Below are 27,227 nucleotides of genomic sequence, written 5' to 3' on the forward strand. Positions count from 1 at the left end.
TCATGCATTAGAGTAGGCCTTCCTTCCCCTGGATGCTGGCACCGGCTTCCCTCTGGCACCCGGGACCTGGGCTTTGCTCAGGCCACCAGCAGGCACCCAGACTTCACTCAGGCCGCTGGCAGGCACCCAGGACCTGGGCTTCCCTCCGGCCCCGACTTTGTCCGGAAAGATGTCCATAATGACATCTCGAAGGACGTCCAGTCGGTAAGTAGCATATTACCCTTTTATTATTATAGATACTAGAGGCCCGGTGCATGAATTCTTGCACGTGTGGGTCCCCTCTGAGTGGCCTGCAGGAATAGGGCCGAAATCCGCAGTCCAGTGCCTCCTGCAGCTCCTACCTGCCGCTCCTGTGCATCCCAGCCCCACTGGGCCTGCCGTAGGCTCGCTCCCAATCAGTCCCAATCAGGAGAGGCTTGTGCCACCACAGCAGAACTCGCCAGCTGTGACCTCTGTATCTGGCGCCCTCCCAAGGGGAATAGCCTGCAGGATCAGGCTGAAACCGGCTCTCTGACATCCCCTAAGGGGTCGCAGATTATGAAAGGGTGCAGGCCAGGCAGAGGGACCCCACCGGTGCAAGATTGGGGCCAGTGCATGTCATAGCGACTGGTCAACCAGTCGACTACCCCCTGGTGGTAAGTGCACATCATAGTGAGCAGTTGAGCGGCCTTAGCATATCATTAGCATATTACGCTTTGATTGGTTGAACAGTGAACCGGTCACCGGATGACTGGACACTTAGCATATTAGGCTTTTATTATATACTAGAGGCCTGGTGCATGAATACTCATGCACTGGAGGGGGATCCCTCAGCCCAGCCTGCCCCCTCTCACAGTCCAGGAGCCCTTAGGGGCAAGAGGTGACCCTGTGATCAGGGGAAGGTGACGCCCCATCACACCTCTGCAGCTGCCGGCAGTGCAAGCCTCAGCCGGCCCTGGTTACCTGAGCCTCAGGCGGCCATGGGCGGCTGGGCAGCTGCCATATGAGGCTTGCCTACACCTTGGGCCGGCCCTGGGTGTCATGACCTGACAACTCATTTCTCTTTAGTACTGAATAAATATTGCTGGATTTGTATAGTAAAAGTGTGTTTAGTTTTGTAAGAAACTGCCAAACTATCTTTCAAAGTGGCATGTCCCATCTTTTAGTGAATGAGAGTTTTACTCCACATCCTTGCCAGCATTGGGTGTTGTCATTGTTTTGGATTTTGGGCCTAATATTGCAATTCAGACCAATTCCTAGGTCCTTTGCATTTTCTCTAAACTCCAAAGGGCCCCAGGCACCAAAAGGATGCTGTTACTAGTGGTAACACACAAAACAACAATGGAGGAGACTGACAGCTGTCAGAGAGGAGTGGGGAGGGGGTGACTGGATGAAAGAAGGTGAAGGGATTGGCCAAAGAACATATATGCATAACCTACAGACACAGGCAACAGTGTGGTGATGGCCAGAGGGAGGGGGTAACGGGGGATAGGTGAAGGTGGGCAAAGGGGCAGGGATGGGGACATCTGTAATAGTGTCAACAATAAAAATAAAGTTAAAAAAATAAACAACAACAAAGAAACTCCTCCGTCTTGGAATTATATATTTATGTCTGCCTCCACCTTATATAGTGAGCGCCACCATAGTGGGAACCAATTCATCTCTCCCTTCCCAGTTCACTGATTTTACAAAGGAACTAAAGAAATTAGACTTCCCATAGTTCAACTTTGGTTGTTATATTCTTAAATCAAAATGCATGTATATCCTTCTGAAATGTCCTGTCTTTTCTAATTTCCTTCCGTTTGTTGATTTCAATCTGTTTAATCAAATCACTTTCTTTACTATCCGTCACCTGTTGATATCTGACACAGTTCACAAGGTACCACTTTTAACTCACTGGTGAATTTCCCCTGAATACTTGGCTTCACCATTCCCTCTCCAGAATTACATGTCTACTTTCCTGAGCTTCTTCTTTCAATTTTCCACATAGATTTTTTTTTTTGTAGTGCACTGGTTATATCCCCTTTTCAAGGGGATGCTCTGAGTTCTTATCACTTGGTATACTGAGTGTCCAATTGCTGGTTAAAGAATAAATAAGTCAGAAAACTGGCAATGAACTTGATTAGAATCTGCTTTAAGGTCTAATGAGAATTAAGGAACCAGACAGGAAAAGATGTGGATTACATCACCTTAGTTTATTAGGATAGGTTAAGAAATAAATGAATGGAGAATTGTACTTGATTTATGGAGAATTTGTCTTGGGGCTTATATAATTTCCTACATATGTATCATAATCTTGAGGTAAAGTTATTGCATATGTCATTGGCTTTGGACGAGTTGGCTTTGGTATTCTTTTACGTGCTTCCAGTTCCATGATATTGAGGCAACAATATCTCCCATTTTCACATAGTACTTCACGTGTTTCAGTTACTTTGCATATTTTTCTGCAGTTTCCTTGTATATATTGACCCCAGCATTTCTTAAGTTGTTCAGTTACTGTGCACATAAAAAACAATTGATCAAAGTCAGTGTTTGAGATTGAAAGGCAACTTTGGACATGGAAAACATAGAGGAAATTTGTAGGGATTAGGTGTATGAGAAATTCACAAGGCAAATACCCGTAATATCCCACAGAGGATGCCCCAAGAAGGCAAACCTCAGTGTTTATATCTATCTGATTACTCATATTTAGTTCCCCCAAGGTTTTGGGCTTCTAGTCAACATCTGATGGACTCCATCAAGAGCATCAGATATATAAGAAAACAAAGAAGTTGATTCCTTGATTTCAGGGCATGGCACTATACTCCATCAGGGAACAATAGCAAATCTTCCTCTGTTTGAATGTTCCCAGGGCACTCATTTTTTTTTTATAACGGCTCCACCTTTATTACCCAGAGTATAATAATTATTTACTGTGTATTTATTTCTGGGTCAAATTATGTTCTTGGGTTCATACTCACTGCCATGGTCAAGAATGACTTTCTTATCCAGTCAGGTTATTTTTTCCCCTCAATAATCTTCCTCCCTCCCCTGTTAATTCTTAGCATTTTCCATTTCTTCCTCTCTCTCTCTCTCTCTCTCTCTCTCTCTCTCTCTCTCTCTGTCTTTCTTTCATTCTTTCTTTCTTTCTTGGCATTGTCCATTTTTGGCAATGCCTATCTTCCTTTGGCTTCTAAGTTATTACAATAATCTTGGACTTGTTTTATGCCTCTGTGACTCCTCATTCTTCCTCTACCTCTAGTTCCAAGATTTCCTCCAATATTCAGTCCCAGACCTTTGCTCACCTTGAGATATATTCTTTCCTTTAGTGATCCTAAATACTTTCTATGATCTAAGAGTTAGGATGTTCAAATATTGGTTTCTGGGCTGGTACAACCTTCTAGAATAGGCCCCAGAGGAAGATTGAGAACAAAGATGTCTCCAACCTCAGGTTCTAGAACTCCTTTGATTGTTAGGAATTTAGGGACCCAGGAACATGCCATCACCATTACTATAATAAGAGGCAAATTTAATAGATATGGTTTTGAAAGAGAAATTTCAAGTTCTTAGTATATGCCAACCCCTATGCTAGGTATTTAACAAATGTTATATCATTTAATAAGGCCCTCATGAGTCCCGTGTCATTATCTCCATCAATGAGGAAACTGAGACTTAGAGAGTCTTCACCATTTATCCAAAGCTGACAAACCAGTAGTGGACATGGAAGGCCTGTTTCTTAAACCTGATTCCAGAGTTTGTGAATATTCACACTCTGTAGTAAAATAGACTAATATATATCTATTTCCACTCTTTTCCCACTATTCACACTCTACCATATATACGATGGAAGACAATATGATTGGATGCCAGAGTAAAAACTGTATCCAAAGAAATAAGTGCATCCCTAGATATTGGGTGCATTACTTTCTACAATGAGACTTACCCAGAGGAAATCATAGCTTCTTTTCAACTCTGAGTACTCCTTTTTAAAAATAGTACCATGAGGGAAAAAAAAAGAATAGTACCATGGTAGAAGGCCTCAGGAAGAGGGAATCTCTAATGACATTGGGTAGACTTCAGTCATCCCTAGGGGACCTATTTCCTTCTATGAATTATAAAATTATCTTGGGTTCTTAGAAATACTCCATCCCATTGTTGATTTGTGTGAGCCCCTGGAAAACTCTAGATTACCTGTGAGCTTCTGGAAAAGCAGAATTACAATGATCAGGAAGAGCTTCATGGCCAGGCTTCCCAAGGGAGGTGGCAGCCAAAGCTCTTGGTCCAGTGAGTTGCACACCATGTCACCTTCCTCAGAGACTTGGATTCTTATGCACTGAACCAGAACAGATGGTATGGTACGAAGTGTGTCCCCAAACTTCCGATCTATGGATTTTGCAACATGTGGGCAGGCACCGGAAATTTGAGGTCACCCACTTTACCCCTACATGGAATCAGACGCAGCATGTTCTATTTCATCATCCCTGATGCCATTCTGTGGGCTGTGGACTGCCGGGGAGAAGAATCTGTGCTTTCTCTACTTTGACCGTCTGCCCAGATAGACCAAGGTAGACATGTACTCACTTCTAAGAATGAATGAGTTAATATAAATAATGAAGCCTATTCCATTTATTGCATTCAGCTAAGTCTAGGATCCCAGGTGTTGTGTCTATCATTTTAATCAATCCAAATGGAAGCCAATTTTTATTTCTACATCCTAGATTAATTTAATTATTCACAGACAAACAATATATAATGATGGAGGAATAATCATATGATTATAATAAAAATTTCATTTAGGAACAGCAAAAAAGGGAGAAAAGTCAGAGATAACAACATAAAGCATCGTCCTAATGGATAAGAACAGCAAAGTTTTTTGTTTTTCCTGCAGTTATGGAGTGGCAATTGTTAACCTTTTGCATCTCATGGCACACATAAATTAATTACTAAAATTATTTGTCACACCAAAAAGTACATTATATTTTTTTACCAATCTGACAAAAAAATAGTTAAAAGTTTGATCCATTCACACCCAGATGGCTATTGTTGTGTTAGCTCTTGTCATTTTTTTTTTTACAATCTAAGGGACAAGAGGTCAGTACCCCTAACTAAATAGCCAGGTGTTGCATATTTAAAAAATTCTGAGGTACACCAGTATGCCTGCCGCAGTTTAAAATTACTAGCGTAGAGAATTCTTTTGTATTCTTTCTGTTCTGATCTCTGTTCTCAGTGGCCATACCTTGGAGGAGACTAGGATGAGGGGATTCTTCTGGGAGCTCTGCTACTTTAGCAACATGTTTCCTGTTAGTGCAGGTTTAGGAAACGGTATGGATTATTTTGTTACCCAGACTCTGATTTCTATGGCATTATAACTCTTTAGAAAGATCAACAGACTTTATTTTGAATTGTTCTCAGTCATTTTCATGTCTAAGACCCATCCAGAAATTCTTTTGAATCATGACAATTCATTTTAGATTCCAACCAGGGCACTGGTATCAGTAAAACAAGCTTTTGGAGATTATCCCATCTCTATAGCTCTTAGCTTAACAACCTCTCACTCAGGCTCTGATTGTATGTAGTTCAGTACAATAGCCTCTGGACAGCCTGGCCAGTGTTTCTCAGTGGCTGAATGTCAACCTATGAACCAGGAGATCACAGGTTCAATTCCTGGTCAGGGCACATGCCCAGGTTGTGGGCTCGATCTCAGGTGTGAGGCAGCCAATCAATGATTCTCTCTCATCATTGATGTTTCTATCTCTCCCTCCCTCGCCCTTCCTCTCTGAAATCAATATATATAAAATAGCCTCTGGACAGTGTAGGTCAGTGGTGGCAAACCGTGGCTCGCGAGCCACATGCGGCTCTTTGGCCCCTTAAGTGTGGCTCTTCCACAAAATACCACGTGCGGGCGCGCACGTACAGTGCGATTGAAACTTCTCGTAGCCCATGAGCAGAAGTCGGTTTTCGGCCTGGGTGAGTCTATTTTGAAGAAGTGGCGTTAGAACACTCAAGGGGACAAAGAGCCGCATGTGACTCGTGAGCCGTGGTTTGCCGACCACTGGTGTAGGTGAACTAATTGAAATTGATCACCATGTATTTATAGTGGTATTAATATATGATCTTGTGTAATGCCAATAGCAACACTCGTCTGTCTACATGCAGAAATGTACGCAACAGATAGTTGGGTTAATACACGGCTGTGGTGTGCCCAAGGAATCAAAAGACTTAAAGGAGAGAAACAAGGAGTCCTGGTTATTGGCTAGAGAGTTAGTGAAATAAATCATGGACTCTATTCTTTTTTTTTTTTTTAATTTCTTTATTGATTAAGGTGTCACATATTTGTCCTCATCCCCCCATTCCCATCCCACCCCTCTCCCCACGCATGCCCCAATCCACTGTTGAACTTAACCGTTGGATAGGCTTATATGCATGCATACAGGTCCTTTGGTTGAACTCTCCCCCTCCCCCCACCCTCCCCCTACCCTCCCCTATCCTCCCTCTGAGGCCCGATAGTCCGATCGATGCCTCCTTGCTTCTGGTTCTGTTCTTGTTCCTCAGTCTATGTTGTTCATCATTTCCCCTAGATGAGCGAGATCATATGTCACTAGATATATACTAATAAGAACTGAATGTGAGACGAGCAATAATAGTTATGCTGACAGGCAAATGAATCAATCTGTAGCGAGCTTCCCCCTGGACCAACAGTTCTTTTGAGACCCAATTTCAATGTCCAGTAGTTCCTTATGTGTACTTGTCAGCACTGACCCCTCAGCTCTGGATGGTGGACAAATGGTGGTAATGGAGGTCCGTCTCCCTCTGGTTTGGTCTCGGCCGAACCCAGGGGCACATCGTCACCCGGACTAAGGGGCACGTGGCCTCACCCATACCCAAGGGGCGCGTGGTCTCACCCGGGCCTGGGACCCAGCCTCACCCGGATGGATCCAGGGGCGCACGGCCTCACCCGGACCCAGGATCTGGCTTCACCCGTACCCAGGGACGCTTGGCCTCTCCCAGACCCAGGGGCACGTGGCCTCACCCAGGCTTAGTTGTACAAGGCCTCACCTGGATCCAGGGACACATGGTCGCACCCGGACCCAGGGACGCTTGGCCTCTCCCAGACCCAGGGCCACGTGGCCTCACCCGGGCCTAGGTGCACGAGGCCTCACCTGGATCCAGGGACACATGGTCTCACCCGGACCCAGGGATGCTTGACCTCTCCCAGACCCAGGGCCACTTGGGCTCACCCGGGCCTAGGTGCACGAGGCCTCACCCGGATCCAGGGACACATGGTCTCACCCGGACCCAGGGACGCTTGGCCTCTCCCAGACCCAGGGCCACTTGGGCTCACCCGGGCCTAGGTGCACGAGGCCTCACCCGGATCCAGGGACACATGGTCTCACCCGGACCCAGGGACGCTTGGCCTCTCCCAGACCCAGGGCCACTTGGGCTCACCCGGGCCTAGGTGCACGAGGCCTCATCCGGATCCTGGGACACATGGTCTCACCCGGACCCAGGGACGCTTGGCCTCTCCCAGACCCAGGGCCACTTGGGCTCACCCGGGCCTAGGTGCACGAGGCCTCATCCGGCTCCAGGGACACATGGTCGCACCTGGACCCAGGGACGCTTGGCCTCTCCCAGACCCAGGGCCACTTGGGCTCACCCGGGCCTAGGTGCACGAGGCCTCACCCGGATCCTGGGACACATGGTCTCACCCGGACCCAGGGACGCTTGGCCTCTCCCAGACCCAGGGCCACTTGGGCTCACCCGGGCCTAGGTGCACGAGGCCTCATCCGGATCCAGGGACGCATGGTCTCACCCGGGCCCAGGGACGCTTGGCCTCTCTCAGACCCAGGGGCACATGGCCTCACCCGGGCCTAGGTGCACGAGGCCTCACCCGGATCCAGGGACACATGGTCTCACCCGGACCCAGGGACGTTTGGCCTCTCCCAGACCCAGGGCCACTTGGGCTCACCCGGGCCTAGGTGCACGAGGCCTCACCCGGATCCAGGGACACATGGTCTCACCCGGACCCAGGGACGCTTGGCCTCTCCCAGACCCAGGGCCACTTGGGCTCACCCGGGCCTAGGTGCACGAGGCCTCACCCGGATCCAGGGACACATGGTCTCACCCGGACCCAGGGACGCTTGGCCTCTCCCAGACCCAGGGCCACTTGGGCTCACCCGGGCCTAGGTGCACGAGGCCTCACCCGGATCCAGGGACACATGGTCTCACCCGGACCCAGGGACGCTTGGCCTCTCAGACCCAAGGGCACGTGACCTCACCCAGGCCTAGGTGCACGAGGTCTCACCCGGATCCAGGGACACATGGTCTCGCCTGGACCCAGGGGTGTGTGGGCTCTCCCAGACCCAGGGGCGCTTGGCCTCGCCTGGGCACGGGATCCAGCGTCATCCGGGTCCAGGGGCACATGGCCTCACCCGGACCCGGAGTCCGGCCTCACCTGGACCCAGGGGCATGTGGCCTCACCTAGACCCAGGGACGTGAGGCCTCACTTATACCCAGAGGCGTGTGACCACACCCGAGCCCAGAGGCGCGCAACCCCGCCCGCACCCGGGTCTCAGCGGAGCCCCGTCTTCCCGATCCCAATTCCTGCCGGTCAATCCCCCCTCAGCAATTCCCCTGGCCATCCTTCCAGAGCTCCAGTATGGCTGCTGCAGAACTCGTCGGGCGGCGTCTCGGCGAAGCTCCGGTGCGCCCGGTGCAGGGTGGTGGGCCGGTCTGGCGTCGCTGCGTTGGCCCTTGGGTCTGCATCGGTGGCCAGTCGCCGAGCATGCGCACCTGGCCGCTTCTGGGGCGTTGAGATTCTTGACGGACTCGGAGGTCAGCAAGCGCGGAGTCTCCCACCCCATGTCTCATAGGGGCTCGTCTGTCCGTGCTTGGCTGCCAGTGGGGCCGTCCCCTCAGCCGGAGACCGCCGGGGGAACTGCGCCGAGCACGTTCTAGGCCGCTGTTGTATCGCCTGAGCCATAGTTCTTTTGTGTCGCCTGAGCCGTAGTTCTTAAAGTGTGATCTTTGGGTCACCGACATCAGCATCATCCCACAAACCCCTCTTTTATTCTAGTTGTAGAGCATCTACTCAGCCAGCCCTATGGTGGTCTTGGATGGTGTCTGCTCTGCTCTCTTGTCGTAGTCTCAAAGTTGTTGTGGTAGGCAACAATCAGGCTTCCGCCCTATGCCTCCATCTTGGTCCTCCTTTGTATAGTTAAGTCTTGATTGTTGTTGGTGTCACTGGGGGGCTCTCTTTGTCTATAAAGGAAGTGTTGCTGTGCAGGAGACACGTTTATGGGCCGGGTCTTGGTGCAGCAAAGCTTTGGCGCTCACTGAATATTCCTGTTGAATGTGTCCCTTATGCACGTGGTTGAAATCTGGTGTCATCTCCCACAGACCACTAGATGCCCTCGTTTCTGGGTCTCCAATGGGGTGTAGATCAGCTACTGCCTTAGGCACTCAGCAAGGATTACAGCAAAAACTGTAGTTTCTTCCTCCTGTCTGAGTGGCCCTGGAGCAGTCCGACTAGAACAGCAGTTTATCTGGTCCGCTGCCAGAGGGCAGGCCACCCACATGCATCAGCCGTTGCTTGGGGCGCAGGTGTGCCTGCAAGACTTGCGGGGCAGGTCTTCCAAACGTGCGGGGCGGGTCCCAGGGCGGGGCGGGGTCTCAGGGCGCCAACAGGCCATGGTGCGGCGAGCCGCGATGGCTGTGAGTCTGGTCCTTCTGCCTTCCACGTATCTAAGTCCCCTTGTTCCGCACTCCAGCGCAGCAAACACTGATTGCTGGGCGCACCTCTGCAAGAGTCCCGCCTCTCCCCGCAGGCATCTGGGTCTCCCGCGGTTTGCCAGAAGATGGATTTCAGGGTGATGGAGAGCTAATCTCCCCTAGGTTTGGAACAAAAGCCCCTTTCCCCCGCCACCAGCCAGACCCACGCGCCTCCACACCTCATCCCCTCCGATTTCGCTGGGTGCGAGGCAACAGAACAGCCTTTAACCTCCGCCGCCATCTTTTTCAAACTTCCCAATTTGTACTTCTTAATCCCTTCATTTCAGTCAACTCTACTGAGGTCTAGCGCCGCCGGGAGGTGCACGGAAAGGGCGCCCGGGCCTCCGTCCGGTGCGCGGTGCGCGCGTCCCGCGGAACCAGGCGCGCGAGGGCCGCGCGGCGGGGACGGGCGCTGGGCGTCCGCCGAGCTCCAGGCAACGCCATCGCCGCGTTCCGGGCGTCGCCGCCGCGGCGTCCCCCCAATTTGTGCTTCTTAATCCCTTGAATTCAGTCAACTCTACTGAAGTCTAGCGCCGCCGGGAGGTGCACGGAGAGGGCGCCCGGGCCTCCGTCCGGGAGGCCGCCGGGCTCCGGGCGCCGCCGCTGCGGCGGCGTCCCCAGCGTCCTGGGCCGGGCGGCCTGCGGGGGCGGCGGAATTGCGAAAGTGAGTGAGTTTCCCAGGGTTTCGCCCGGAATGGGGGTTCAGTGCAATCGGAGCCGGCGCTCAGCGCACTCCGGAGCCTTTATCTCCTTCCTGCCAGTGAACGCCGGCCAGGTCATCAGCCGCCCCTTCCTCTCCGGTTCCATCCTCCCCGCAGGCGCGTGTGCTCGTGTCTCCGCCCGTTTCTCCATACCTCAGGCTTTTACGGCTTCCCCGACTGTCCCCGTGGCCTTCTCCTTCCCCCCAGCTGTGGGCATTTCAGTCCACCAACTTTCCTGTGGTTCTGGACGATGTCCGTTCTGACCTCTAGTTGTATTTTTGAAATTGTTGTGCCCGGCTGCAGGTTAGGTGTTTAACCTATGGCGCCATCTTGGTTCCTCGACTCTATTCTTGATAAGAAGAGAAATATAAACAGGGAAGGGCTGACAAATTGGTCTTTGGGTTTTGAAAATTTATACTAACAAAATGTATTGCTTGTGCAATGGAGAGAACATTCTGTATCTAACCTGCACTGTCTTCTTCTTTTTTTTTTTTTTTTTAAGGAGTTGCAATCCCATTGCATCTTTTTTCTCTCTAAATATATATTTTATTGATTTTTTACAGAGAGGAAGGGAGATGGATAGAGAGTTAGTAACATCGATGAGAGACAAACATTGATCATCTGCCTCCTGCACATGCCCTACTGGGGAAGTGCCCGCAACCAAGGAATCGAACATGCCCTTGACTGGAATCGAACCTGGGACCCTTCAGTCCGCAGGCCGGCGCTCTATCCACTGAGCCAAACTGGTCAGGGCTGCACTGTCTTGTTCACCAACTCCTTGATTAGAGAACTCACATTCCTAATAACATTAAGACTGTATTTTAGAAAAAAAATAGTGTCTCTCTCTATTCCTACTTCAGTAATGTATGTTTGCTTTCGCATGTGCATGTGCATGTGCATGTGCAAGTGTGTCTGCGTATGTCTTTTCTGTCCCCTGGTGTTGGAGAGTCTGAGGCTAGATCTCCTAGATTGATCCCAGAGAGTCTTCTTTTCTTATTTATTATTTTAAAAAAATGTATATTTTTTTGACTTTTTACAGAGAGGAAGGGAGAGGGATATAGAGTTAGAAACATCAATGAGAGAGAAACATCGACCAGCTGCCTCCTGCACACTCCCTACTGGGTATGTGCCTGCAACCAAAATACATGCCCTTGATCAGAATCGAACCTGGGATCTTTCAGTCCGCAGGCCAACACTCTATCCACTGAGCCAAACGGGTTAGGGCTGAGTCTTCTTCTCTTGAAAATCTTCTTAGAGGCGCGGGACGCGGAAAAGGGAGATCCCCGCCATGTCTGGCCCCCGCCGCATCAGGCCCCCGCATTTGGCGACCAACGTGGGCCATGAAAGAGGCAACAAGAGAGGTTTTAAAGCTACACGGGGGACTGAGGTGCCAACATGGAGTCATCTGAAGAAAACGACTGAAGCACAGCAGATTGTGGAAAAGCAAGAAGTTGAAGCTACTTCTTCAATCATGTTTCTGGCCATGCATAGCCAAGTCGGAGGACTCTTGAGTAAATCAGCAAAAGAAACTTTCATTTAGTAGGAAAATGTTACTGTAGTTTGATTTCTTTATTGTTGTGTTGCATTGGCATTGTTTTATTAATAGCCATGTCTGGATTTTGCATTGGCATTGCTTTGTTAATGTTTGAATAGTCAGAAATTTGTTCTTGATGTTTAAATTTTACTTCCATTGTTAGTAGCTTAAATTTAAAAGAAAGGGTGAGATGTAGGGAGCGGTTATAGGGTTAAGCCTCGGACTGACCTGTGGCAGGGTCACAAACAAGTTCCTTTGGAGGGCAGACTCCTCCCAGCATAATTAAGCCTGATCCTGTAACTGCTCCCTAGATCTTTCCTGGGTAGCTAGTGGGCTGTGGGAGGGGCAGCAAGTGCTGCCAAAACAAGTGAAACTTACAAGAACATTGCCAATTGCCTTGTTTGTCCCTGATTATAAATAAAGCCTCAGCTTTGCAGTCTGGATCTGTTCTGTGGCCTCAGCCAGGCACAGAAAGATCCACCCAGCTCCCAGCTTCATGAATTAAAAAAAAAAAAAAAAAAAAAAGAAAATCTTAGAGCTTAAACAGTAGGTGTTCCACAGCAAGATGGGATGAATAAAGAACAGGATGTTTCTTAATGAAGAAATCATCAGTCAGTACTTACTGTTAAATCTCAGGACCTCAAAATTTGGGACTTTTGAAAGTACAAATTGTTTTAATGTACCACTTATAAGAGGACACAAGTAGGAGAGCAAATAACAGCGGAACAATGTGGAAGTTAGGGAGTCCAACTCCCACACAGTTGAAAATCCACCTACAACTAGGTATTTGATTATTTAAATGAACCATTCAGGGAAGTTGTGTTTGTTTGAAAGATTTTGTTTAATTTTTCTTTTTATGTCAATTAAAAACAATATTTAAAAATAGTTTTGTGTGACATGCTTTATTGAGAAGAATCAGGAAATATAAAAACAAAGAGAAAAAAGGCAACAATAGCAGCAGAAAACATCTGGAAACACATATAGCATTCTAAATTTTTCCTTTTTTTAAATTATATTTTATTGATTTTTTACCGAGAGGAAGGGAGAGGGACAGAGAGCTAGAAACATCGATCAGCTGCCTCCTGCACACCCCTCACTGGGGATGTGCCCGCAACCAAGGTACATGCCCTTGACGGGAATCGAACCTGGGACCCTTAAGTCCGCAGGCCAATGCTCTATCCACTGAGCCAAACCGGTTTTGGCCTAAATTTTTTCTTTAATAGAATTAAAATTAGCTTATTTTTCTTTAATAGAATTAAAATTTTCCTGATTAGTAGGAGAGTGTAGTAAAACTGTCTCACACTTCCACCAACTGTATGGCTTTTGGAAATCTAGGGTCCTCAGCCCTCTGCTAACTCCAGAGATGTTTACATTCTCAGGTATTCACTGGCCTTCAGAATTCTGTCTTCAGGCGCTAACTCTGACTTGTACCATATTTATCCTTCCTGGTGCAACCCTCTCTCTTAACTTTCCCACAAAAATAAAATTACACATACTAAGCATTTAGTAGTTTAACAGAATTTACACAAGAGTTTGGGAAGGAGGATTACCTGGAGTAACACAATCAAATTTCAAAATGACTGGAAGACATTAGTGATCTTAAATGAAATTTCTTCATCCCAGTAATGGTGAATTCTTTTGGCTTCACCTAACATTAGCCTCTCATTAGCTCACTGGCTTTTAAAATAATTTTTTTCCTGTCCCATTTCCTTCATTCAAGCTTTCTTTTAAAAATTGCCTCCAAACTCTTTTATATACTGTATTGTGGAATAGTTTTTAGTGTCTAGTGGCCACATGAGTATTTCCTCGGCATTAATTTCTAGAGGTGATTAGGTGGATTAGGGGACAGGACTTTCCTAAGACTTTTAGTAAATATTGTCAATTTGGTGGTACAAATTTTACAATCTATCTGTAGTTGAGGAGAGTATGTTTTCTTGTCAGCACTCAACATTATCATTTCCTGTTCCCTATAGACTTTTCTAGGGAAGGTTTTAATGGCTGAATTGGTTCAGATAATTCAGATGGAGGCCTCCTGCCAAAGGATATTAGTGTGTCTCAACCTCATTGATTTTTTGTAACAACAGTTTTACATATGTCCAATCCAATTCTGAGGCAGCAACTTTAAGAATTAGACTGAGCCTGCTGGTGTGGCTCAGTGGTTGAGCGTTGACTTGTGAACCAAGAGGTCACCGGTTCAATTTGCTGTTAGGGCACATACCTGGGTTGAGGGCTCAATCCCCAATAGGGGTGTGTAGGAGGCAGCTGATTGATGTCTCTCTCTCTCTATCCTTCCCCCTTCCTCTCTCTCTAAAATAAATAAAAACATATTTAAAAAAAGAATATTCTTAAAAAAAAGAAATCGGATGAATTTAATGGAGTGATTTCTCAAACCTGGGTAAGGTATTCGCGTGGATAACCATAAGAACCATAAGTGCTGCTCCTTTCACCAAATAAATGCATTTTCTCTTAGCTTAGGCAAGCATCATACTTATGCCTAAGCAATGAGAGTCCCTGCCCTGGGCCTTATGCTCTAGAGAGCCCTATTCTGGCCTTCATCTGGCTGCATCCCTTCCTGTAGTGCAAAACGTCACTGAGGCCAAAAACGTCACTGAGGCCAAAGGGATATGTTAACCTAGAAACTGATTTCACTGCTTCATCCTTCTAGACTGTGCTCTGGGTAACTGGGACCCAGAATCCATACCCAAACTGTCAGTAGCCTTTTTTTTTTTTTAAATTTCTTTATTGATTAAGGTATTACATATGTGTATTACTCCCCCAAACCCCCACTCATGCCCTCACCGCCCCCCCTGGTGTCTGTGTCCATTGGTTATGCTTATATGCATGCATACAAGTCCTTTGGTTGATGTCTCACCTTACCCCCACCCTCTCCTACCTTCCTTCTGAGGTTTGATGGTCTGATCGATGCTTCTCTGTCTCTGGATCTGTTTTTGTTCATCAGTTTATGTTGATCATTATATTCCATACTAGAGGCCCGTTGCACAAAATTTGTGCATGGACGTGTGTGTCCCTCAGCCCAGCCTGCACCCTCTCCAATCTGGGATCCTTCTCACAATCCAGGATTGCTGGCTCCCAATTGTTCGCCTGCCTGCCTTCCTGATTGCCCCTAACTGCTTCTACCTGCCAGCCTGATCGTCCCCTAACCACTCCCCTGCCAGGCTGATTGCCCCTAACTGCCCTCCCCTGCAGGCCTGGTCCCTCCCAATTGCCCTCCCCTGCTGGCCATCTTGTGGTGGCCATCTTGTATTCACATGGGGGCAGACATCTTTTGTGTTGGAGTGATGGTCAATTTGCATATTACTCTTTTATTAGTTAGGAAATGAGTGAGATCATGTGATATTTATCTTTCTCTGACTGGCTTATTTCACTTAGCATAATACTCTCCAGTTCCATCTATGCTGTTGCAAATGGTAAGAATTCCTTCTTTTTTACCGCAGGATAGTATTCCATCGTGTAGATGTACCATAGTTTTTTAATCCACTCATCTGCTGATGGGCACTTAGGCTGTTTCCAAATCTTAGCTATGGTAAATTGTGTTGCTGTGAACATAAGGGTGCATATATCCTTTCTGATGGGTGTTTCTAGTTTCTTGGGATATATTCCTAGAAGTGGGATCACTGGGTCAAATGGGAGTTCCATTTTTAGTTTTTTGTGGAAACTCCATACTGTCTTCCACAGTGGCTGCACCTGTCTGAATTCCCACCAGTAGTGCAGGAGAGTTCCTTTTTCTCTGCATCCTCTCCAGCACTTGTCGTTTGTTGATTTGTTGATGATAGCCATTCTGACAGGTGTGAGATGGTGTACCGCATTGTCGTTTTGATTTGCATCTCTCAGATGATTAGTGACTTTGAGCATGTTTTCATGTGCCTCTTGGCCTTCTATATGTCCACTTTCGAAAAGTATCTATTTATGTCCTTTGCCCATTTTTTGATTGGATTTTTTATCTTTTTTTAAGTCATATTAGTTCCCTATAAATTTTGGAGATTAAACCCTTATTAGATGTACCATTGGCAAATATGTTCTCCCATGCAGTGGGCTCTCTTGTTGTTTTGTTGATGGTTTCTTTTGCTATGCAGAATCTTATTATTTTGATGTAGTCCCATTTGCTTATTTTCTCTTTTGTTTCCCTTGCTCTAGGAGATGTGTCGCAAACATATTGCTAAGAGTGATGTCTGAAATTTTGTTGTCTATGGATTCTTCTAAGATTTTTATGGTTTCCCATCTTACTTTTAAGTACTTTATCCATTTTGAGTTTATTCTTGTGTATGGTGTAAGTTGTTGGCCTAGTTTCATTTTTTGCATGTATCTCTCCAATTTTCCCAACACCATTTATTGAAGAGACTGTCTGTACTCCATTGTATGTTCTTGCCTCCTTTGTCAAATATTAATTGAGTGTAATGATAGATTTCTGTACTTTCTGTTCTGTTCCATCTATCTATATGCCTGTTCTTGTGCCAGTACCAGGTTGTTTTGATTACAATGTCTTTGCAGTATAATTTGATATAAGGTGTTGTGATCCCTCCTACTTTGTTCTTCTTTCTCAAGATTGATGCAGTTTTCCGGGTCTTTTTTGGTGCCATATAAATTTTTGGATTATTTGTTCTAGAGCTGTGAAATGTGCCATTGGTATTTTAATAGGGATTCCATTGAACCTATAGATTGCTTTGGGTAGTATGGACATTTGGATGATATTAAATTTTTCTAATCCATGAACACTGTACATTCTTCCATTTGTTTGTAACTTCCTGTTTCTTTTTTCAATGTCCTGTACTTTTCTAAACACAGGTCTTTTACCTCCTTGGTTAAGTTTATTCCTAGGTATCTTATCTTTTTTGTTGTTGTTGTTGCAGTGGTAAATGGGATTTTTTTTTTTAGTTTTTCTTCCTGAAAGTTCATTATCAGTGTATAAAAATGCCGTTAATTTTGTATCCTGCCAACTTGCTGAATTCATTTACTAAATCTGATATCTTAGGTAAGAAGCTTCTTGACATTGATCTGAGCAATGATTTTTGGACATAACACCAAAACCACAAACAACAAAAGAAAAAATCAGCTAGTGGGCCTACATCAAACTAAAAGGCTCCAGCACAGCAAAAGAAACAGTCAACTAAATGAAAGGCAATCTACAGAATGGGAGAAGATGTGCAAACCATATATCAGATAAGGGATTAAAGTAAAAATATATACATAATCATACAACTTAATAATATAAAAAACTGCAATTCAAATTTAAAAATGGACAGAGGACCTAAAATAGACATTTAAACAGAAAATGACAGATGGAAACCACTCATCAGTAATTACTTTAAATGTAAATGGATAAAATTCTCTAATTAAATAATAGATATTGACAAAATTGATTTTTAAAAATCCTCAAATTTCAACTATATGTTGAAAATCCCCAAGTTTCAACTATATGTTGCCTAAGAGACACTTGCTTTTGTTCCAAAGACACAAAGAGATGGGAAGTACAAAGATGGAAAAATATATTCCATACAAATAGTAACTAAAAGAGAGCTGGTGTGTCTGTACTAAATATGACAAAATAAGTAAAAACTGTGATGAGGCAGACATTATCTATTACATTATCTGCAATGGGACATTATCTATTAATAAAAGAGGAAATTCGTCACAAAGTTCTAAAAAATGCAAATCAAAATCTAAATGAGATAACACTTCACAATTACTAGTATGGTTAAAATTAAAGACAAAGGAAAATAGCAAATGTTGGTGAGGATGTAGAGAAATTGAAATGAACCCTCATGCATTGTTGATTGGAATATAAAATCATGTAGCCATTATTGAAAACACTTTGGCACTTTTTCAGAAAGTTAAACAGAATTACTATATGACCCAGCAATTACACTGGTTTGTACTTAAAATTTAGGTATGTGCCTAAAAAAAAATTTTAAACAGGATGCTAGTGGATACTAGTGTGTGAATGTGCTTAGAAGCAGAAATTTATAACAAAAAGTGGAAATAACCCAAATTTCCATCAACAGAAGAATGGATAAGCAAAATGTTACATATACATACAATGGAATATTAGTTAGACATGAAAATAAGTGAAGTTCTGATTACTTGCTCCAACATGGATAAATCTTGAAAATACTCTGTTAAGCAAAATAAGCCAGATACAAAAGGACAAATATTATATGATTTCACTGATACAAAACTTCTAGAATAGGCGAATTCAGAAAGACTGAAAATATATTAGAGGTTTCCAAGACCTAAGGTAAGTGGAAAGTGGAGAGTTATTCTATCTTATATAATAAAAGGCTAATTTGCAAATTGTCCTCTCAGGAGTTGGACAGACCAGGAGTTTGACTACTTGCTATAATGTGCAGTGACCACCAGGGGGTGGTGCAGAATGAAGGAAGACCCTGGCCTGCAGCTGGGGGAAGGAAGGCCCTGGCGGCAGCTGGCAGCCAGGGAAAGGAAGGCCCCGATCAGCTCTGATCGCTGGCCAGGCCTAGGGACCCTACTTGTACACGAATTTTGTGCACTGGGCCTCTACTTGCTTAATGATTGGAGTTTCTGTTTGGGGTGATGAAAGGGGATTAGGCCAGATAGTGGTAATGGTTGCACATTGTGAATTTATTTATTGCCACTGAATTGTACACTTAAAATGGTTAAAATGGCAATTTTATGTTCTATATATTTTACCACAATTTGAAAAGAGATGCAGGAGGGTGGTTGTGTTTTATTTATTTATTTTTTTAAATCAGGTGTACCTTGTCTTTGAGAAAATTATTTTGAAATTTTAATTATCTTGTAATATATTTGACATTATTTTATCTTTGTTGTTTTCTGTCCCTTTGGTGAGTTCATTAATATTCCATATTATTGAAATGTGTATGCATGTAAGCATGCATGCGTGCTTGAGTGAATGTGTGTGTGTGTGTGTGTGTGTGTGTGTGTGTGTGTGGTGTATCTTGGGTAACTCAGGTATCTGACTTTCACTATATCAAAAGAATCCACTAGAGGGAGATACTTACCTAAATTATCCTTAGACATTGATTTCATTTTTCAAAAAATTTCAACCCTGTGAACCATTGATATGCACACCAAAAATGAATAAATAAATAAATAAATAAGTAAATAAATAAATAAGCCAATTGGCTTGTATGGGTAGTCATCATTCAGGCCATACAGTGGTTTATCTTTTATGTCAAAAGAAATCGACATGAAAGAAATCCTTATTGGAGGCAAATGTAAATTTAAGTTACCTCTGAGGTCCCAAGGATCATCTCTCTTCACCATGAGCCTAGTTTACAGGAAGACTAGCCTTAAACAGGAAGACTAGTTTAAGCCTAGTCTTTCTGTGGACATGCTTTTCTTTTTTTAAATATGCTTTTATTGATTTCAGAGAGAGGAGGAGAGAGGGAGAGGTAGAGACATCAACGATGAGAGAGAATTATCAATCGGCTACCTCCTGCATGCCCCCTACCCAAACTCAGACATGTACCCCAACTAAGAATTGAGCTGTGACCTCCTGGTTTACAGGTCAGTGCTCAACCACTGAGCAACACTGACCGGGTGACATGCATATCTTCTGTATGTGACTCACTGTGGAGTCACCTATAAGCATCCAATAAAGAATTAGTTAAATCTGAGCAGTCAGGAAAAGTATATAAGACTTTGCATTGTTTAAGTTTTATTTCTGAAGGTTGTTGTTAAGTTAATAATAATAAACAAGCATATGCATAAGCATTAATAGTGAGGACAAATCACTTTTATGTAAAATATAGATACTTAAAAATAAATGTATAATATTCATATCAGCAGGAGATCTAGCTAGTGAAAACTAAGATATGAGAAATAAATGGGACATAACCAGAGGGCAGGAGAAAGTCCTAATATACCAGTAGTTATAATATATATATGTATCACTTGTTTGTTCCTTTTCATTGCTGAGTAGTATTCTTGGCATGTATGTACATTGTTTAAACAATCACTTACTATAGGACATTTTGGTTATTTCTAGTTTTTAGCTATCTAATCTAATAATAGACAAATATGCAAATTGACCATACCCCCGACACACCCACAAGCCACGCCCACCATCCAATCAGAGTGAGTATGCAAATTAACCCAAACCAAGATGGCTACAGCCACAGAGAGCAAGGTTTCCTAGGTAACAGAGGAAGCCAAGCTTTCCGCCTGCCCTTGCCAGGCCTAAGCCTCCACTCAAGCTACAAAGTTTCAATTATAGAAGGTAAACAAATTCAAACAAATGGCGGCAGAATGGAGCTTGAGAGAGCAGGCCAGGGTTGCCGCCGGCAACAGGGGAAGCAAAGCTTTCCACACACCCTGGCCGGGCCCACCCGCTTAAGGCAACAAAGTTTCAATTATAACCCCAACACAATGGCTGCGGCCTCGGAGGGAGCCCCAGGCTTGGCTTGGCTCCGCTGCAAGCTACAGAGTTTCAATTGTAGAAGGAAAATAAATTCCAGATACCAGGGCCTCCGCTTGGGTTGCCAGGGGGCGTGGCCGGCCTGCAAACCACCACAGGCCCCTCGCTCAGGCTGCCCCACACCCCAAGGGAAACCCCACCTGATCTGGGACACCCTTCAGGGCAAACCAGTTGGCCCCCACCACTGTACCAGGCCTCTATCCTATCTAATAAAAGAATAATATGCAGATTGATCATCACTGCAACACACAATATAGCTGCCCCCATGTGGTCAAAGATCCTGCCCCCATGTGGACACAAGATGGCCACCACAAGATGGCCAGCAGGAGAGGGCAGTTGGGAGGCACCCGGCCTGCAAGGGAGGGCAGTTGTGAGGGATCAGCCCTGCAAGGGAGGGCGGTTGAGAGGGACCAGGCCTGCAAGAAAGGGCAGTTGGAGGTGATCAACCCTCCAGGAGAGGGCAGTTAGGAGTGACCAGGCCGGCAGAGGAGGGAAGTTGGGGGCAAACAGGCTGGCAGCAGAGTGGTTAGGGGGTGATCAGGCTGGCAGGCAGAAGTGGTTAGGGCCAATCAGGAAGGCAGGCAGGCAAGCAGTTGGGAGCCAGCAGTCCTGGATTGTGAGAGGGATGTCCGACTGCCCATTTAGGCCCGATCCCAGTGGGATCGGGCCTAAATGGGCAGTCGGACATCCCTCGAGGGGTCTCATATTGGAGAGGGTACAGGCTGGGCTGAGGGAGAACCCCCCTCCGTGCACGAATTTCGTGCACCGGGCCTCTAGTTACATATAAAACTGCTATGAATATAATGGACAGTTTTTTTAACCTTTTGCACTCAGATGTCGAGTGTGACTCGACACGGTTAGCATTAGAATAAAGGAATCGAGAAAAAAAGCAAGCGAGTGCAAAGGGTTAAGTGGACATGATATCATTTCTCTGGGATAAATGCTCAGGAGGATTTCTGGGTTATGTAATAAGTGTATATTTTATTATTTTGGGAACCTATTAAACTAGTTATCAGAGTGGCTATGCCATTTTACATCACTACCAGCAATAAATGAAAGATTCAGTTTTTCCTCATCCTTACCAGTACTCCAGGTTGTCACGATATTTCATTTTTGCTGTTTTGATCTAATCTAATAACAGACAAATATGCAAATTGACCGCACCTTCGCTACACCTAAACCACGCCCACCAGCCAAGCCACGCCCACCAACCAATCAGGATGAGTATGCAAATTGCCCCAACAAAGATGGCGGCTAATTTGCATATCAAGACAGCGTCCAAAGAAGCCAACAGCTGCAGAAGGGAGTAAAGCTTCGAAGAAGCAAGCAAGCCGGGGGGGGGGGGGGGGGGGAGGAGAAGGGCGGAGCGGAGGCGGGGCCGGGGGGCGAAGGGAAACTCGGGCAGGCTGGAGGAGAAGGCGGGGTGGGCGGCAAGGGCGGGGAGGAGGCGAGGCCGGGGGGGCGAAGCGAAACTCGGGCGGGCTGGAGGAGAAGGCGGGGCGGGCAGCAAGGGCGGGGCGGAGGCGGGGCCGGGGGGCGAAGCGAAACGCGGGCGGGCTGGAGGAGAAGGCGGGGCGGGCGGCAAGGGCGGGGCGGAGGCGGGGCCGGGGGGCGAAGGGAAACTCGGGCAGGCTGGAGGAGAAGGCGGGGTGGGCGGCAAGGGCGGGGCGGAGGCGAGGCCGGGGGGGGCGAAGCGAAACTCGGGCGGGCTGGAGGAGAAGGCGGGGCGGGCAGCAAGGGCGGGGCGGAGGCGGGGCCGGGGGGCGAAGCGAAACGCGGGCGGGCTGGAGGAGAAGACGGGGCGGGCAGCAAGGGCGGGGCGGAGGCGGGGTAGAGTGCAGCAGGAAATCCTATTGCAGGATTTTTCCTGCAACGGGAAAGCTAGTAGGTATATAATGATGTATCATAGTGATTTAATTTGCATTTTCCTATTTGCTAGTGATGTTGAATATGTTTTCATGTACTTGTTTGCCATCAGGATATTCTTTTTGGTGAAACATCTCATGTCTGAGACTATTTTTTAACTGAATGGTTTATTTTAAACTGTTTTAAAAATGGAAACATTTGACTGGTAACACTGTGTAAGTTTAATGTGTACAACATGTTGATTAATACATATATCTATTATAATATGATGGCTATGTAGGATTAGCTAGCACCTCTATCACATCACCTAATTACCATTCCTTTTTCCTGGTGGGAATAGTTAAGATGTAATCTCTTAACAAGTTTGGTGTCTGTAATACAATATTGTTGTCTATAATCACAATACTGTACATTAGATCTTTGGGGTTTATTTATCTCCTAGTTGTACTTATAAGTTTGTACTCTTAAAAAGTCTCCCCATTTCCATCATATCTGACAATTCTGTTTTTTTTTTTTTTAAATCCATCAGCCACTTTGTGCCTTTGGTGAATTCAATCCATTACATTTAGAGGAGTTACTGTAATGTAAGGACTTACTTACTACTACCATTTTATTGATTGATTTCTGGTTGTTTTGTATTTCTGTTGTTTCTTTTTTTGCCTTTGTTCCTACTTACCTTTGCAAATTGGTGATTTTTTGGTGGTATGTTCTGTTTCTCTTTTAAAAAAAAAATCTTTTGTAAACCTATCTTGGATTAAAATTGATTTCAGAGAGAAAGGGAGAGAGAAACATCAATGATGAGAGAGAATCATTGATTAGCTGCCTCCTGCATGGGGTCCCCCTACCAGGAGACCAAGCCTGCAACCCGGGCACGTGCCCTGACCTGGAATCGAATCTAACCGTGATCTCCTTGCTCATAGGTCAATGCTCAACTACTGAGTCACTGCCTGGGCTATCTTGGATTTTTGCTTTGTGGTTATCACAAGGCTTACATAAAACATCTCATAGACAAAACTGTTTATTTTATGCTGATAGCAACTTATCTTTGTTTACCTATAAGCTTCCACCCTTTTTCTTCTCTTTTATATTTTTAATGTTACAATTTACATATTTTTATGCTGTATATTCATTAACAAGTTATAGGAAGCTATAGTTATTTTATTTTTTTAATGCATTAAAAACTTTTTTTTTTTTTTTTGAGAGAGAGCGAGAGAGAGGAAGGGAGAGGAACAGAGACAGAGAAACATTGATGTGAGAGCAGAACTTTATTGGCTGCCCCGACTAGGGGATTAAGCCCACAACCAGGGAATGTGCCCTGACCAGAAATTGAACCAGTAACTTTTTGGTGCATGGGACAACACTCAACCAACTGAGCCATACCACTAGACTGCTATAGTTATTTTTAATAGTCTTTTCTTTTAACCTTTATCCTATAGTTAAAGTTAATTTAACACACTATCCTATTGCAGAATTAGTTTTCTAAATCTGACTATGTTTTTTACCTTTAGCATTGTGTTGTATACATATTTTCATGTTGTATTTAGCGTCGTTTCATTTCAGCTTGAAGAATTCCTATCAGCATTTCTTGCAAGGCAAGTCTAGAGACTATTAGACCTGCCTAATAGTGATGATACATGTCCTCAGCTTTTGTTTCTGTGGGAAATCCTTTATTTCTCCTACATATCTGAAGAATAACTTTGATGGATAGAGTATTTTTGGATGGCAAGTTTTACCTTTCAGCACGTAATATGTCATTCCACCATCTCCTAGCCTGTAAGATCTCTGCTAAGGAATCTGTTGATAGCCTAATGAGGGTTTCCTTATAAGTTATACTCATTTTTTTCTCCTAGCTGCCTTTAGGATTCTTTCTTTTCTTTTTTTTCACATTCACATACTTTTACTACAATAGAATGCTATAATTGTTCTATTTTATTATTAGTTACTAGAGGCTCGGTGCATTAAATTCATGCACGGGGGGGGGGGTGGTATCCCTCAGCCCAGCCTGCACCCTCTCCAATCTGGGACATCCCTCTCACAATCCAGGACTGCTGGCTCCCAACTGCTCGCCTGCCTGCCTGCCTGATTGTCCTTAACCACTTCTGCCTGCCATCCTGATCACCCCCTAACCACTCCCCTGCCAGCCTGATTGATGCCTAACTGCTCCCCTGCCAGCTCAATTGCCCCTTTTCATTACTGAGTAGTAGCCCTCCCCTTCCAGCCTGTTCGCCCCCAACTGCCCTCCCCTGTAGGCCTGGTTGCCCCCAACTGCCCTCCCCAGATGGCCTGGTAACCTCCAACTGCCCTCCCCTGCTGGCCTGGTCACCCCCAACTGCCCTCCCCTGTAAGCCTGGTCCCCCCAACTGCCCTCCCCTGCAGGCCTGGTTCCCCCCAACTGCCCTCCCCTGCAGGCCTGGTTGCTCCCAACTGCCCTCCCCTGCAGGCCTGGTCCCCCCCAACTGCCCTCCCCTACCAGCCTGGTCACCCCTAACTGCCCTGCCCTGCAGGCCTGGTCCCTCCTAACTGCTCTCCCCTACTGTCCTAGTTCCTCCCAACTGGCTTCCCCTGCAGGCCTGGTCCCTGCAAACTGCCCTCCCCTGCAGCCCTGGTCCCCCCCCCCCAACTGCATTCCCCTGCAGGCCTGGACGCCCCAATTGCCCTCCCCTGTAGGCCTGGGTCCCCTCTCCCCCAACTGCCCTCCTTTGCAGGCCTGGAGCCACCCAACTGCCCTTCCTTGCAGGCTCGGTCCCCTGCAACTGCCCTCCTCTGCAGGCCTGGTCCCTCTGAACTGCCCTCCCCTGCTATCCTGATCGCCCACTACTGCCCTCCCCTGCCGGCCATCTTGTGGTGGCCATCTTGTGTCCACATGGGGGCGGCCATCTTCTGTGTTGGAGTGACAGTCAATTTGCATATTACTTTTTTATTAGATAGGATTGTTGTTAATCTCTCACTATAACTAATTTATAAATTAAACTTTACCATAGGTTTGTATGAAGAGGAAGACATATATATATAGGGATTGGTACTATAGGATTCCTCCTTTATATTTAATTTTTATAGTTTTATTATAATATATCTTGGAAGAGATCATTTTCCATGGAGATAATAGAGTGACCTGTTAGCTCCATAAACTTGGTTGTCCAATTTTCTTCCCAGGTTTGCAAAGTTCTCAGTCATTATTTATTTAAATAAACTTTATGTCTCCTTCTCCCTCTTTTCTCCCCCTGAAATCCAGATTATTCTGCATGCTTTCCATGAGGACTATATAAATGGAAATGTAAAAGGACAAACTAAAGAGGTAGAAGTCAGCTTTGAGGATGTCTTAAGGATTAGCATGAGATGGGTAGAGATGTTATGGCCTCGTAAGCAAGCAGAACCGTCTTTGATAAGTGATTGTTTTTATGCAAGATCCTCTTCTCCATGAATCGTAGATTTTTTATATTTTAAGTGGGAAAATTTAGACCTCCTCACTAAGCCTCCATGCCTTACCTTTTCATGGATTTCAGAGACTGTGATGCCCCAGTCTATGCCTTACCTACTTGAATTTTTAGACTTATTCTAGGAAGTAGTAGGTGTGTCATTATATCTTGCCAATGAAGAAAGTTTGGTAGAGACCACATAATAAGTAAAAGTAGTAAAGGAAGAAATTAGATATGTTTTCCTATAGTTTGCTCAGCTTTAATGATGGTATTATAATTATCATATAATGCTTCTGTTTCATGAGGTTGTGTATCAATGTGCTTGGCCCATTAAGGTTCTTATACAGTAAAGGTACCCATTCTCCCACCAATTTCACAGCAGGGAAAGGTTATTTTCCACCTAATTTCAAGCATGGGATAAAGAAGAAATGGACATGAGGCAAGAAGACAGGAGGGTTGAGTTTCAGGCTTCAGCATTGAAATTACATTCCTCATCAGTAATGTCAGTGCTCACAGCTCTAAGATGTCTTCAAGGTGGTGATCCAGGTGATTAGTGAGGAGAAGGCACAGTGAGTTCTACCAGGAGCCTTTACAACTCCACCTGGCTGTTCAAAGAGATCCTATTACCCTAATCTCTGTCACATTCTTCCCTGCATAGTAATGAGCTTTCCCCCAGGTGAAGCATGGCTTATAATCACCCATAACCTTGCAGAGAGCAGCCCTGATCTAGTGGGCAGGGCCCTGGGGAAAGGTGCCTTTCTGCCCTTTGTCCAAGAATCAGCAACCTGCTAGCTAAGTCCCTGTGATGTAAGTAAATGTGAAGATACTACTCTAGCAACCCTCAAAATAGCCTGAGTGAGAGTACACATTTTCTTTATTCCTCTAGTTCAGAAACTTAGGTTTAAAGATGAGAAATCAATTGTCCTAAGTCTAAGACTGAATACGTGGTGGGACCAGGAATAACCTCGTATATATTTGGCTCAAAGTTTATGACCTTTTCTACTGTTCTTCTCTGCTGAAGTGACCAACTCTGTCCTTCCACCTTCCTGTGTGCATTCATGAGTACTACCTACAATGATAGCCATGAGTATAAAAGTAGTGATATTCTACTGGTTGGGTCTACTTGATTAAATAAAATGGAAGCTTGAGGGCCTTGAAAATTTGGGGATATTACTGAAATTTCAGCTTCATTTTTTTCTAGATCTAGATCTTCTCCAAAAGGATGGCTTATGCCTCCTTCAAGAAACACATCTATGATCTATGTCATGATCTAGTGGAAGAGATGGGAGCAGTGGGCAGACCCAACCAGTAGGATATCATTGCCTTTTATACTCATGGCTATCATTGTAGGTAGTACTCATGAAAGCACACAGGAAGGTGGAAGCACAGGTTGAGAAGCGTTAGCAGGGTCGCCTAAGACCATCGGAAAACACAGATATTTACATTACGATTCATTAACAGTAGCAAAATTACAGTTATGAAATAGCAACAAAAATAATTTTATGGTTGTGGGTCACCACAACATGAGGAACTGTATTAAAGGGTCACGG

General features: G+C 45.4%; 1 protein-coding gene across 2 annotated transcripts; it reads right to left on the bottom strand.

The window, feature by feature from the left end:
• Positions 1 to 2,155: 2,155 nt before the first annotated feature.
• On the bottom strand, positions 2,156 to 4,257 carry DEFB127 (defensin beta 127). 2 transcript variants are annotated; one of them, XM_008141244.3, is made up of 2 exons: positions 4,150 to 4,257; positions 2,156 to 2,475 (listed from the first exon to the last, which is right to left on the bottom strand). In XM_008141244.3, exons 1-2 carry the CDS (start codon positions 4,196 to 4,198, stop codon positions 2,222 to 2,224), a joined length of 303 nt encoding a protein of 100 aa, XP_008139466.3. In that variant the 5' UTR covers positions 4,199 to 4,257; the 3' UTR covers positions 2,156 to 2,221. The 2 variants fall into 2 exon arrangements, 1 of the variants encoding a protein (XP_008139466.3); XR_008557642.1 differs by lacking the exon at positions 4,150 to 4,257 and adding an exon at positions 3,264 to 3,366 and having other exon boundaries at positions 2,388 to 2,475.
• Positions 4,258 to 27,227: the final 22,970 nt, after the last annotated feature.

Source organism: Eptesicus fuscus, chromosome 12, assembly GCF_027574615.1.
Source record: "Eptesicus fuscus isolate TK198812 chromosome 12, DD_ASM_mEF_20220401, whole genome shotgun sequence".
Taxonomy (NCBI): domain Eukaryota; kingdom Metazoa; phylum Chordata; class Mammalia; order Chiroptera; family Vespertilionidae; genus Eptesicus; species Eptesicus fuscus.

What these genes read in the sequence shown, in the direction of transcription:
- DEFB127 (XM_008141244.3), bottom strand. Translation starts at nt 4,198, where the DNA reads ATGAAGCTCTTCCTGATCATTGTAATTCTGCTTTTCCAGAAGCTCACA. An exon ending in GCTTTTCCAGAAGCTCACAG is followed by an intron (nt 2,476 to 4,149) that starts GTAATCTAGAGT and finishes TTATGTGCACAG; the next exon opens with TAACTGAACAACTTAAGAAA.